Genomic DNA, 14,221 nt, shown 5'->3' with positions numbered 1-14,221 from the left:
TTTCACATTTATTAAGATTTGTTTCATAGCCCAGCCTATGGTTTGTCTTGATAACTATTCAGCTGTTATTGAGCAGAATATTTATAAATGTTAGGTCAAATTTGTTGATGATGTTGTTCAAGTACTTTACAGTTTCAATATTTAAATATCTTTTTCTAATCTCTGTGTATTCATTCATTTTTATTTTATCAGAATATATTGTCTGTTACTTCTGGTGGCAGTTTAAAAAATTATTTATTTATTTTTAGAGAGAGGGGAAGGGAGGGTGAAGGAGAGGGAGAGAAACATCAGTGTGTGAGACATAATCTGTCATTTGCCTCTTACACGCCCCCAACTGGGGACCTGACTTGCGACCCAGGCACGTGCCCTGACTGGGAACTGAACCGGGGGTCCCTTGATTTGCAGGCTGGCACTCAGTGCACTGAGCCACACCAGCCAGGGCCTTTTGGTAGATTTTATTTTACAAAGTTCACAACACTATCTTCCATTTCACTTGCGCTTCTGTAATGTGGTTTTACCACAAGGAACAGTCTTAATTCCCCTCCACTTGGGTATAAGCTGTGATTTGAAATCCTTAATGATTTGAAATCATTACAGTGTAGCTTGAATGGTGATGCATGGCTTCATGACAGGGTCCGACAAGGCCTTCCTGCTTTCCCTCGGTTATCTTGGAAGGCTTGTTCTCCAGCCATTCCTTCTCAGATTGCCCCTTTTCATATAGCCTATGCGCTGTGCTGTGAGTAGCCAAACCAAATGAAGTGGCCATGCATAGGTGCTCTGGTTTACAGTCCACACTGAGCCAGTCCTTTGGCCGCTCCAGCTCAGACGTCAGATGCATAAGTGAAGAAAGAAGTCATCTTGGAATTAAATCCTCCAGCCCCAGCTTTTGCAGCTGTTGAAATCAACAGCTGTCATTTGAGTCTACTCAGATGAGGCCTGAGACACTGTGAGGGAGAGAAGAGTCGATTCTGCTTTGCCTTCCTGAATTCCTGACCTGTAGGATCCCTATATGATGCTTATTTTATATCACTGAGTGTGGTTAGTGGCTTGTCACACAGCAGTAGGGATAAATTCTTTTTCATTAGATATTTTCTGATCAGTATGGTTTGAAAAGTAAGCTTTGCTTTTAATTGGCTCCGGAATTCTTGGATATAAAGTAAGTCTCTCTCAGAACTTGGAAGTTATTTCTCCATTGTCTTACAGCATCCACGTCTTATCAGTGAAACATGTAACCTGATTCTCATTCCTCTGCGTGGGTTATGTTTTTTCCCTTTGGAAGCTTTTAGGATTTTTGAGCTTCAAACAATTCATCTAAGTGCATGTAGATAATCTATGGTCCATTTCTGTCCAAAAACTCATGTCTTTTATTTGCTTCAATATGTCTATTATACAAATTTTAAAGTAGTATTTTCTGTATTCTTTAAACTCTCTTAGGATTTTAAAGAACTCCTTGTTTACTTGGTTACTTCTTGATTAATTAGTTAGTTTCTCCCTTTTACTGTGTTGTCCTTCATCAAATTAAGGAGATTCCTGGCTATTTTGTTGTTGCTTTTGTTTGCTTTTTGAGATGCCTTGTTATTCTCTCTGCAAATACTGTATCAGTCCATAGCTACCTGCATCCAGAGGTTGTTGGGAACCACATGGTACCAGGAAAAGTTTAGGAGTTCCTACCTTACTAGATACTGTGAAACTTCCTGATCGACTTTTGGGATCATTACCCATTACTTACTTCTTTTACCCATGGTCTAAAGGCAGCAGAAGTGACTCACTTGGCTCCTACTCAAGTATTTCAACCAATAATGTTTCCGTTTTCTCAAGGGAAGTCTTTTGCTCCCCATTTTTGCTGTTTCAGAGCGTGGAGCAACACCCTCTGTACAGGTGGTGTACAGGAGGGCATTCCAACCAACTGAGCAACCTGGCCAAGGCAACACCCACTTTTGCTCCTGGGGGAAAACTCTGTGGCAAAATGACTGCCTCCTGGAATCTGCCTTTTGTCTTTTAGAGATTCTTCAGTTTGGGGTCCTGAAGACACATACCCTCTGCTTTTCAGGACTGTAGGAATTTAAGGAGCAAGTGGGACCCTGGGGCAGGTGCTCAGTCAGCCACTTTAGTCTAATTTTGGTAGTTGTGTTTAAAATGCACAGAGATCTCATAGGCTTTGTTTTTATCTGCACACATAGTTCCACTTTTACTTCGGCCGGTTCTGGCCTTCTTAGGCTACTCCTATTACTAAATAAATTATTCGTGTGTCTCTTAATCTTGGATCTCAGTATCAATAAAAATCACCTATCCTTGAATCTCAGTATCAGTAAAACTTTTCTAATGGGTTATATTAATAAGGAAAAATTATAATTTTTAGTCTGTGACTTAATTTTGACAGGATTGCATGAAATATGTTATATAAAGGTACAGCAGTATAGTTTGCAGAAATTTTTAGATGTTGCCTATGTCTGTCACAGTTTTTTCTGTTGTATATAAAAATAATTTGGAATGATTTTCAGTGACTAAAGTAATCACAGTTTATGAGGTTATAAAACAGTCAGTTTTAAATATATTTGCACAGGCTTTAATTTCAGTAAACCACAGTGCATATTTTTCCCCTAAACAAGTGATTTACTTAAGACTTTACTATTATTAAAGAAAGATCTTTTTTTTTCAGAGCAGCATCTCAGACATGTTGAAAAAGATGTTTTGATCCCTAAAATAATGAGGGAAAAGGCCCGGGAGAGATGTTCTGAACAAGTTCAAGGTAAGATTCTAATATTCATATAAAGATCAAATACATTTTTTTGTAATATGATCTGAATTTAATCCTTAGCCTTAGAGTAAGTAGTCAGTGAATTAATATGTATGAATTGCTTCTCACCCTTTCACTGAGATACCAGGGTTTCAGCTTTCAGAACTTCCAGGCGGTATTCAATTCATTTACAATTTAAAAATATTCTCTCAAATTATTAGTAAAAAGCACTCCCCCCGCCTCCCGAAATATAGTTACATGTAGAGAAAAACTTAGTATGAGTGTTTTGGAGAAAGAAGTTACTATGGTGGTTTTCATAGAGAAAGAAGAAACAAAATATAACATGTATATAACATAAATATAACTGTTTTTCATCTATCCATATATTTATATAGGTACAGTATATATTCTAAGATAATTTTCTTTGGTGTCATTGTGTATTACTGAATTGTTGATGGAATCCCAGTAGTACTTACAATGAGTCTGTTTTGTTGTTGTTGTTTAATGTTTATAAGTGGAAGCTGTTTTAAATGCATGCACTGACACTCACATATGCATGTTATTTTTTGGAGAATGTTTTAAAATACGTTTCATAGAATACTGCTCTATTCTGTAAATCTAGAGATGTATTGTTGATTAGTATGTAAAGAGTGAAAATGTAAGCAAAGCAGTGGAAAGTACAATATGAGGCTATAATGATGGGTGGTTAGAAAAACAGGTGGAAGTATTACTATAGAAATGTCCTTTAAAAACAGGCTACCTCTGCCCTGACCAGTGTGGCTCTGCCCTAACCAGTTGGTTGAGTGCAATCCCACAGAGTGGAAAGTCGCAGGTTTGCTTCCCTGTTGGGGCATGTTCCTGGGGTGTAGGTTTGGTCTTTCTGGGCACCTGTAAGAGGCAACCCATTGATGTTTCTCACCTTCTCTTTCTCCCTTCCCCTCTCTCTAAAAATAAGTAAAATCTGGGGAAAAAACAGCTACCTCTTAGAATGGACATCTAAAAAAAGTAGTTGTAAAATTTCACCAGAGTAGGCTATTTTCCTGGCTCCCTTTCCCGACTTTCCCCTGTAGTCTTCACTGAGGGGCCACAGTAACTTGTAGCACAGGTGATGGCTGCACCTTCCCTGCAAGTTTCTCTGTCGGGGGGCCAGGCCGTGTCCACTGCAGTTTTGTAACTTTGGATGCTAGGAACACTTCCATCCCTTGGGTGGTATCTCCTTAGAGAATGGCCTTGCTATTAATGGATGGAGGCAGTAAAAAAGGAGAAATAGTTCCTCAGAAATGACATAATGTGGTCATTTCTGTTTCTTAAGTGACTTACTAGGGCATACCAGTTTTAAATCCATTTATAAATTTATAAACTAGATTGCAATTAAATTCATCCATAAATGTATTAATAAATTACTAATAATTTTATTAGTATCATTCTATGGTATTACTCTTGCTTTCATTATGAATTAGTTGTTTATTCAGAGTACTTCCTTCCACCCCCACCCCCTTAGGTGCCAGGAAAACCGAACCCATTGGCACCTGCAGGCAGGGTTCAGTGCACATCTGGCACTGGCAGGTGTCGTGCTGATAGTCTCAGGAGATAATTGCCTTATAGAACTTTAAAGAATATATATATCCTGATTCAGGTGGGAGAGAATAACACTTAAAAATCAATAATAAGGTTATAGGGTTAGGGTTACCTTTTCACTACTGGGAAGTTGACTTAAATAAATAGTCTAAAGTTATAAATATGAGTTGTATTTATGCAGTTTTATAACACATTGCTGTGATACCTAGAATGAAAGGAAGCTTTTTACTCCCATGATATGGATGAAAATGCAGAACGATTGTACAGCTTTGGGTTTCAGAACTGTCTTTTCTTAGGTGATGAAACTGTTTTTGATTTTTGAAATGAAAGAAACATAGTATAAATTTAAAATTTCATTTGTGTTCCACAACTATTATATTGTAATGGTACAGGAAAAAATGTTTAATTTTTTTGCTTCCGTATCAGATGTTAAGTTGCCTAGGCTGTTGACAGGGTTATGTTTCTGTTTAATGAATATACTTAAAATCTTCTGGAGACCGAAAGCATCTTAAAATTTGGGTTATTTCAATTTATTTTTAAGTTTTAGAACATATTAAAACAATTGATTTTTGAACACTTGAATTTTTATAGATAATCATATATTGATTTTTTTAAGGCCATATGGTCCAAAACAGTGTTTTAGAATCTAAAATTGATTATTTTATAAAGTAGTAATCTTTGGTGTTCTCCCTGTTTAACCATGTGAATTAGGAAAGAACACACACTGGTGTTGCCCAAGTGGCAGAACAACAGCTACATTTAAACTGAACAATAAAATGTAAATTAGAATCAGGACAACTTCTACTGTAGTTTATTTACTATTTATCACTTTGCTTTATTAAATAATTATAGGGTTTTACATAAAAGCATTACACTTTGTATAGTTCTTGGGTAAAGATATAGGAATTTTAATAAGTGATCTGACTTTCTGCTAAATACCTGAAACATAATTATGTAGGAAAGCATTTGATTTTTTTTTTCATGTCATTTCAACCCAGTTGATCATAAGAATTGGGTCAGACTGCCAGCAACTTAGGTTTGTGAAGGGAATGGAACAGCTTTTCCAGGGACAAAGAGAAATGAAATCACTTTCAGTGAAAGCAAGATGCCTCATTATAGTCACCAACAGCAGTTATTGACAGCTACACTTCCTATTAACAAGGAGCATTTAACTAAGAGTTTGGCTGTTGGATCTTTGGACTTGATCTAATTTGCTAGCATTAATTAGTTTCTTTTGAGCACAGACACTTGGTGCTCACAGCTATAGATTTGGAGGGCTAATTAGGATAGAAAATTGAACAGAATGGGGTAAGGCATTAACCTTCAACCATTACCAGCTGGGACACTGATAAAGACCACAGAGTCCAAATGCTCCCTATTGATGTGAAGAGTACCCTAATGAATATCAATTTCAGCCAGGTTGCTATATTCTTACTAGTTCTCTCTTCATTATAAATTTTAACCAGTTTCCATGATACCTTCATTATCTCTGTATACACTATTGGTTTTTATTATGCACTGATTTAGTCTGAGTTGCACATTTCACCTTATGTTTTAAATATAATTAAAATCTATCTTAAGTAGCAGATAATACTTGGAGTGTTTCATCATTATATATCCCAGTAGTAAAATTTAACTTTTATCTACAATGACACGATTCTAATTCTATAATGAATTTTTACAGTCACAGTAACGCTGCTGCCATTTCAATACAATGAAAATTATAACCAGAATCAAGAACATCTTAGCTTTTGTATGACGGTTAAGCAGTTTTTATTAAACCTGGTGTCCACTTGAAAATCTTTCCCTTTATAAAATAGGTACACTTTTTTAAACATTCTTTCTGAAGAGAAAAATAGTGATCAACACTTTTACTTTTGGAACTTAACTTTGACTTGATGAATAAAGATGGCTTAACCTACAGATTACGTACAGAATTGAGAAGCCTGATCTTCCTATTGTATAAACTCTGACATGATTATAAACTCTGTTAACAAAGCACACATTGAAAGAAAAGCTATTGAACAATTGATTTAAATAGAAGATTCAACTTTATAATATTCTTCTTTTGCCAGGGATTTTACTGGCAGTGAGTAGAGACACTAAAATAAATGGCCAAAGTGTACTGGAGGACAGTAACACAATGAACAGCGAGTACATTGGGAATGGAATTGAAGGAAAATTCTAGAATGCCCAATCTCCCTTCCATTTTATCCTCCTCCTATAAGCCAAACTAGAAACCTCATTCCACCAAGCATGATAGTAGAATCATTGCTTTTCCTTGGATCTGGGAATTACCAACTTGTGGTGTTTTAGAAAGTGTTTGGTGGACTCTGGGGATCACTCTCCACTCGGTAACTTTTCCCATGTAGTTGACTCACTGCTAACTTAAGGATTTATGTTTTTCATATTAGTTATATTTAAAAAAATATTTTTGTCACATATATTAGGAATTCTATGCATTCTAGTATTATAAAATATTATAGTATATTGCATCTAGTATAGATGCTATCTAGTATTATAGTATACATCCTAATATTATACATTTATCTTCTGGAAATAGAGCCTCCATAAGAGGAAGAGTCACTGAGTTGCTGTGTTTTGTAAAAATTATATCGTATTTGCTTTTTTGAATTGCATAGTTGGCATTTGATAAAGTATTTCGTCTTCAGGGATGACTTGGAACTTTCTATAGCCTAGCTATTTTTTCTTACTTACTGACTCCTGTTTCTCCTGTATCATTTTCTTCTGTTGCAGTGCTTTTGATTTTAGAAATGATATGTCAATAGACAAAAAAGATACGTGAATAGACAAAAATCAAAATCAAATTAAGAATGCTTAGGGTAATCTTTCAGAGGTTTGCAGGTAGAAAACCATCAAAAACTCATTAAAACAAATTGGACACTATAAATGATCAAAGTAATCAGTCTTTTGAACCTGCCAAAAATTTCATTTGTAGTTTGAATCGTGCTGTTACCACATATATTTTTGCTGTGTGACCAGTTCACCAGTGTTAACCAACACTGAAGTGGACATGTGACATACCTTTAGACTGTTTCGGATGTATTAGGAGGATAATATAGAAAATCACCAAATACGATGCTATCTGTTAAACATATTATGTATGCACTCTAAGAAATATGAAGAGATGTAAGGTATAGTTCATCCCCTTTGGAGCTACACAGGACTGTGTCACCAGCCCTGGGTTTGGTGATCTGCTAGGAGGATTCATAAGACTGAGCACATAGTCACATTTGTGGCTAAGATTTATTCCAGTGAAAGGATACAAGCAAAACCAACAGAGGGAAAAGGCACATGGGGTTGAAGTCCAGAGGAAACCAGGCTCAGGCTTCCAAGGGGCCTCTCCCAGTAGAGTCACTCAGGATGTGCTTAATTCTTCCAGCAATGAGTGTTAACAACATGTGTGAAATGTTCACCAAGGAAACTCGTTCGAGACTCAGTCCTCAGAGTTTTTACTGGGACCTGGTCACACAGGCAGCCTCTTCCTAGCATGCACTGAAATTTCTGACTCCCAGAAGGAAAGCAGGTGTTCAGCATAAACCATGTGGTTTGCACAGTTTAGGCAATGAGCCACTTCTTTCGAGTGGAGAATGATGGGAATACTCCCCAGGTTCAAGTTCTTAGATACCAGCTAAGCACCAACCTTGCAAGCAGCTCTTTCTAATGATAGCAGTATCAGGCCTGCCATGTTAACTCTTTTCTGCGAATGTTCATAATAAAGGTTAATAAAATAAATTAGCAGTAAGTATTTGTGTATGCCTGTCAGGCCTGGTGTCATGCCAGTAGCATCATGAGTAATAGACCTGTATCAGTCACAAACACAGCTGAGTTGTTTCACAGCTGAACAAAGTTCACACTGGTCATTACTCATTGATTTAATAGTTCTCATTTACATTGAACTCATACCTCTGTTGTAGGACTAAATGGCTTATTATGATTGTTTTATTTCTGAATAACAAAGCAATTTTGCAATAAAAATGATCTATAATTTGACATAAATAATCTTGAATAAAATGGCTAGTTGTTTTCTCACTAGCCAGGGAAAGGTTTAGTATGTTTTAGTTTTGAAGTAACTGAAATTTTAAATGCTAAGTCTTCTAAATGACTAAATTAGCATTGAATTTTGTCTGGACAAATGGATTTAAGATTTTAAGCAACTAATTTATGCAACTCACCTTTGAAGGCATGAGTGTGAAAAGTCTGTATTTGAACACAAAAGCAAAGACTGACATGGCTTGACAGAAATATCGTTAAAATGAATAAATATTATTAGTATAAAATGAGTTGTAATTGTTCTGCTAGTACATCATTAACAAGTTTTTAGTATTTTCCTAGTTTTCATAGACATTAACTTTCAATTATTTTGGTGTAATGGGCTTGTTTTTCATCTTATGAGAAATTAATCTAAAATTAAATATAGCCTTTAAACAGTACCATGTCCTTGTATGTAAAATCTGAGTATAAAATCACACTTAAGCTGTAATGTATAAAAGCAACATTTTATTCTGTGCTTAATTATGTTACATTTACAGAGTACATCACATTTACATTTACAGAGTAAACTTACATGAAAACAATGCTGTGCTATTTTCATGAAGCAGGTTTTACATCAGCTGTTTTAGATCACAGATATGGCCTCATGTATCTTGTCTTCTAGTTCATTTTTGTGGTTTACTTTTTTGATGGTTGCAGAATATAGATTATATCTGAAATTAAAGAAATAGTTCTAAATAGTAATGATTTCTTATGATTTATTCAAATTTGCAGAATATTGTTCAATTAAACAAATATGAGAGAAACTTTATCTGGCATCATATATATATTTTTGGCATCATGTTTTAATATATTAGTTGTTTCCAATATGTCAGCATTTGATAGTACTATTTGCATGTATTAGTATTAGTCATTTATTATATCACTAAAATATATTTTTATAAAGCAAAAATAGAATTTTCAGATTCTTTTAAGCACTTGATGGAATCTTAGGGTTATATGGAACATAGTCATTCAAAAATATTTACTGGGTATTTCCTGTAGGCCAGTCACCATAATATGAATGGTGAATAGATACAAATCTTTACCATTACAGCCCTTGCATTCCAATGAAGGAGAGAGATACATATCATTATAAGCAAATATAAGTGATCTGGAGAAAAACAAAGTTGGGTAAGGGCAGAGAGGAATGCTGGTGTTAGAATGGGGCTATGGTATTTGATAGGTGGTCCATCTAGATCTCACTGAAAAGTGACATTTGGACACAATTTTTAAAGGAGGTGAAGGAGTGATACTTCATGTATTCTATCAGTAGGAAGAATGATGTAAACAGAAGGACAGCCTGTGGGGAGACTCTGAAGCACTATGTGAAGTGGAATGTTCAAGGAATATGAAAAAGGTCATGGTGCTTAGGGTGGGATGAATGAGGAGAGAGGAAAGTGAGTTGAGCAGATTGATAGGGGGCAGAATCATTGAGGATTTTGTGGTACTGAGGTCCGGTAGGTACTGAAGAGGGAAATGGAAAGACATTGATGGCTTAGAGTAGTTGTCTAAGACAGGGTCTGATTTACACTCACTGCTATGTGAAGAACAGGTGGAATAGGGGCGCGGGCAGAATCAGGGATGCCAGGTTAAGGATATGAGTGTCATAATCCAAGTGACAGGTGATAGTGGATTAGAAGGGTGGTAACAATGGAGATGATGAGAGTGGGCACATTGAGGATAATTTTGACAAGAGAGGCAAGAGAGAAAGATATGACTCCCTATTATGTATCCTGAACAAGTAAAAAGATGGAGTTGTAGTTAACAGATGAGGAAGACTGGGTATGGAGAAATTTTATTATTTTAGTTTTTGGTTATTGAACAATCAGGAGTTTGGTTTTGGACATTAACTTTGAAGTGTTTAGACATCTAAGTTTGAAACCAGTGTATTAGGCAGTAATAAAAATTGATTACTTTTTTAGAGGGAAATGAAGGAGTAGAATGTTTTTATCCAATTGTGGTGGTTCTAGTATTTTTCTAATGTTTTTGTGTAAATAGTCAAGTTTTCATAGTGTTCATTTGGTATACATTTTCAGCTTGGACAATGATAGATTACAAACTGATATTTTTATTTATTGGGTTTTCTTTTAAGATTCCTTCAGCTTCCTATAATCAGTTTCCTTCCAGAATAAATAATAACTACACTGATATGTTAATTCAACCAACTTCACTTCAGTAGTACTATATGCCATTTATGGTACTAGATAGATACAGTGGGGAATTCAAGGATATGGTCTGTCTCACACCACAATAAAGAGATTAAATTACCTGTTTAGTATCATGTGATTTGTATATATCAGAGTTGATATTAGAATTTATATATCTTAATTCCCATTCTAGTGTCCTTTCCACTTTAGTGTAGCATTTGACTATGCCAAATACAGCAAATACAGTTTATCTGTGCTGACTTTAATTAGTTGGAAATGACTGCCTAGCACATTATGAATGGAATCAGTCAGAAAGAGTGTCATTAGATCAATTAGCTGTGCCTGTCATGACTGGTAGATTTGGTAGGTGATGATATGCTTTGCCTGATATTTTATTTTTCTGGCCTATGTGCTAGTTTATTTCTTGTTATCTCTTTGCAGTTGCTGGATTGTGTTTGCTGTTATTTATCCCAGACTTCACCAAGATGGAAAATATTTAATATTTAAATATTTAAAATAAATATTAAATATTTATTTTATTTTCTGGGGACACTTCTAATATTGCTTCATGTACCATTCTTTTGGGGGCTATAGCTCTGCATAAACAAACCACAGACCCATTTATTTATACATTCAAAATGCAATCATATCCACATAGCATAATAATTTGTGTTATGTGTTGAAATGTTTTCTTTCATAAATTATAATTAATAGTATCTACTTTGATGTTTATTTTTATTGAAATTTACTTAAAATTTTTTATCATTGTTCAGTTACAGTTGTGCCCATTTTTTCCCATTGCCCTCCCCTGCCTTGCCTAATCCCCACCCCCACATGAACCCTCCCCCCATTGTCCTTGGCCATGGGTTCTGTATACATGTTCACTGACTCTCCCCTTCCCCTTCTTTCCCCCGTTATCCACCCATTGTCTTCTTTGGTAACTGTCAGTTTGTTCTTTATTTCCATGTCTCTGGTTCTGTTTTGCTCACTTATTTGTATTGTCGATTAGGTTCCACTTATAGGTGAGGTCATATGGTATTTGTCCTTCACCACCTGGCTTCTTTCACTTAGTATAATGCTCTCCAGTTCCATACATGCTGTTGCGAAGGCTAGGAGTTCCTTCTTTCTTTCTACTGTATAGTATTCCATTGTGTAAAGGTACCACAGTGTTTTGATTCACTCATTACTGATGGGCACTTAGGTTACTTCCAGCACTTGGCTATAGTAAGTAACGCTGCTATGAACATTGGGGTGAAAAGGTTCTTTTGAATAGTGTTTCAGGATTTTTAGGGTGTAATCCCAGCAGTGGAATTGCTGGGTCAAAAGACAGTTCCATTTTTAGTTTTCTGAGGAAATTCCATACTGTTTTTCACAGTGGCTGCACCAGTCTGCATTCCCACGAACAGTGTACTAGGGTTCTCTTTTCTCCACAAACTCACCAGCACTTGTTTGTTGATTTGTTTATGATCGCCATTCTGACCGGTGTGAACTGGTATCTCTTTGTGGTTTTAATTTGCAATTCTCTGATGGCTAGTGATGCTGAGCATCCTTTCATATGTCTCTGGGCCCTCTGTATGCTTTTCTTGGAGAAGTATCTGTTCAGGTCCTTTGCCCATTTTTTAATTGGATTGTTTGTCTTCCTGATGTGCAGTCATGTGAGTTCTTTATATATTTCAGAGATCAAACCGTTGTCCAAAGTATCATTGGCAAATATATTTTGCCATATGGTAGGTTCCCTTTTCATGAAATTTACTTTCCTTGATTTTTATTACCTTACATCTTCTTATGAAAAATTATTCAGTAGAGAAAAGAAAAATCATTCAATAAAATATGTGGTAATTAATAGTTGATTTTATGAAGGATCATTCACAAACATGAACGTGTTCCTATACCCTTTGTAAAAAGCATGATATAAAATATAATCTCCATGATAAAAAATGATACATATATTTAGGGAAATAGAAATACATTCAAAATTTAATAATAAGTATATGGAAATATAGGAAGAAAGAAGGTAGATCATAGATTATTTCTTTGCCTATGTGTATTTTTCTCATATTCAAATTGAAAATATCACTTCCTTTAAATACACTTTTTTATATCTGTATTTTCAAATTATAGGTGATATCTTAATGAATTAAGACAGAGGAAACATATCTGTGCAACCACTATTGTGGTGAAAATAGAATTACCGGAAGCCAGCCTTCTTTGTGCTCCCTTGCAGTTACTATCCTTTTCCTCCTCCCAAAAAGTAGCAACTGTTTTTGTAAAGATTTTGTTTATTTATTTTTAGAGAGAGGGGAAGGGAGGGAGAAAGAGAGGGAGAGAAACATCAATGTGTGGTTGCCTCTTGCACACCCCCTACTGGGGACCTGGCCCACAACCCAGGCATGTCCCCTGACTGGGAATCAAACCGGCAACCCTTTGATTTGCAGACTGGCATTCAGTCCACTGAGCCACACCAGCCAGGGCCCAAAAAGTAGCACCTGTTTTGACTGTAAACTGCATAGATTAGATTGCCTGTTTTTTATTTTTAATGGAATCATACAGGATATGCTCTTTTATGTCTGACTTCTTTTACTCATCATGCTTGTTAGATTTAGCCATGTTTTTGCATGTAATAGTTCATTTTTATTGTCATGTAGTACTATTATATTTGTTTACCCATTCTACTGGGATGAATATTTAGGTCATTTCTAGTTTTTGTACAAATAATACCTCTGTAAACATCTTGTTTATGTCCTTTGGTACCCATATGCTATATAGGATTTCTGGGTTATGTGATATATATAATTTTAACTTTAGTAGATAATAGTAAAAAGTCTCCCAACTGACTGGAAATATACTCAAGTTTTAAAAACAACTATAAAGGAATGTGGGAGGAAGGAGGATTATGGGTGATTTTTATGGATTTTAAAAAGTTTGCCATAATGAACATATATTTCTTTCTTTTTTAATATATTTTATTGATTATGCTATTACAGTTGTCCCATTTTCCCCTTTCACTCCCCTTCCCCCTGCCCACCCCCTCCCACCCACATTCTCCCCCCTTTAGTTCATGTCCATGTGTCATAAGTTCTTTCGCTTCTACATTTCCCACACCATTCCTGTCCTCCCCCTGTGTATTTTCTACCTATTGTCCATGCTATTTATTCTCTGTATCTTTTCCCCCTCCTCCTCCTCCTCCTCCCGCTTCCCTGTTGCTAACCCTCCATGTGATCTCCATTTCTGTGGTTCCGCTCCTGTTCTCTTTGTTTGCTTATTTTGCTTTTGTTTTAGTGTGGTTGTTACTAACTGTAAGTTTGATGTCTTTTTTTACTGTTCATATTTTTTATCTTCTTTTTCTTAGATATGTCCCTTTAACATTTTATAAAATAAGGGCTTGGTGATGATGAACTCCTTTAACTTGGCCTTATCTGAGAAGCACTTTATTTCCCCTTCCATTCTAAATGAAAGCTTTGCTGGATAGAGTATTCTTGGATGTAGGTCCTTACCTTTCATGACTTGGAATACTTCTTTCCAGCCCCTTCTTGCCTGCAAGGTCTCTTTTGAGAAATCAGCTGACATTCTGATGGGAAATCCTTTGTAGGTAACTGTCCCCTTATCTCTTGCTGCTTCTAGAATTCTCTCCTTCATTTTTATCTTGGGTAATGTAATTATGATGTGCCTTGGCATGTTCCTCCTTGGGTCCAACCTCTTTGGG

At 35.8% G+C, this 14,221-nt stretch overlaps 1 protein-coding gene across 8 annotated transcripts in view; it reads left to right on the top strand.

Moving 5' to 3' along the window:
- CMC1 (C-X9-C motif containing 1) overlaps positions 1-14,221 on the top strand; it is a 71,295-nt gene that overhangs the window by 13,890 nt on the left and 43,184 nt on the right. For 3 of the 8 annotated variants that reach the window (XM_028518263.2, XM_036030567.1, XM_036030568.1), the window contains exon 2: positions 2,660-2,749. The exons of 1 other annotated variant lie outside the window; for it this stretch is intronic. In XM_028518263.2, coding sequence (XP_028374064.1) covers positions 2,660-2,749 — 90 coding nt within the window. Of the gene's footprint in view, positions 1-2,002; positions 2,091-2,659; positions 2,750-14,221 lie in introns of all 8 variants that reach the window. 4 more of the 8 variants (XM_036030572.1, XM_036030570.1, XM_036030569.1 and 1 more) reach the window with 4 other exon arrangements.

Source organism: Phyllostomus discolor, chromosome 7 (genome assembly GCF_004126475.2).
Source record: "Phyllostomus discolor isolate MPI-MPIP mPhyDis1 chromosome 7, mPhyDis1.pri.v3, whole genome shotgun sequence".
Lineage (NCBI taxonomy): Eukaryota > Metazoa > Chordata > Mammalia > Chiroptera > Phyllostomidae > Phyllostomus > Phyllostomus discolor.
The sequence above is the reverse complement of the archived record's forward strand: the minus strand, read 5'-3'. Positions and strand labels throughout refer to the sequence as shown.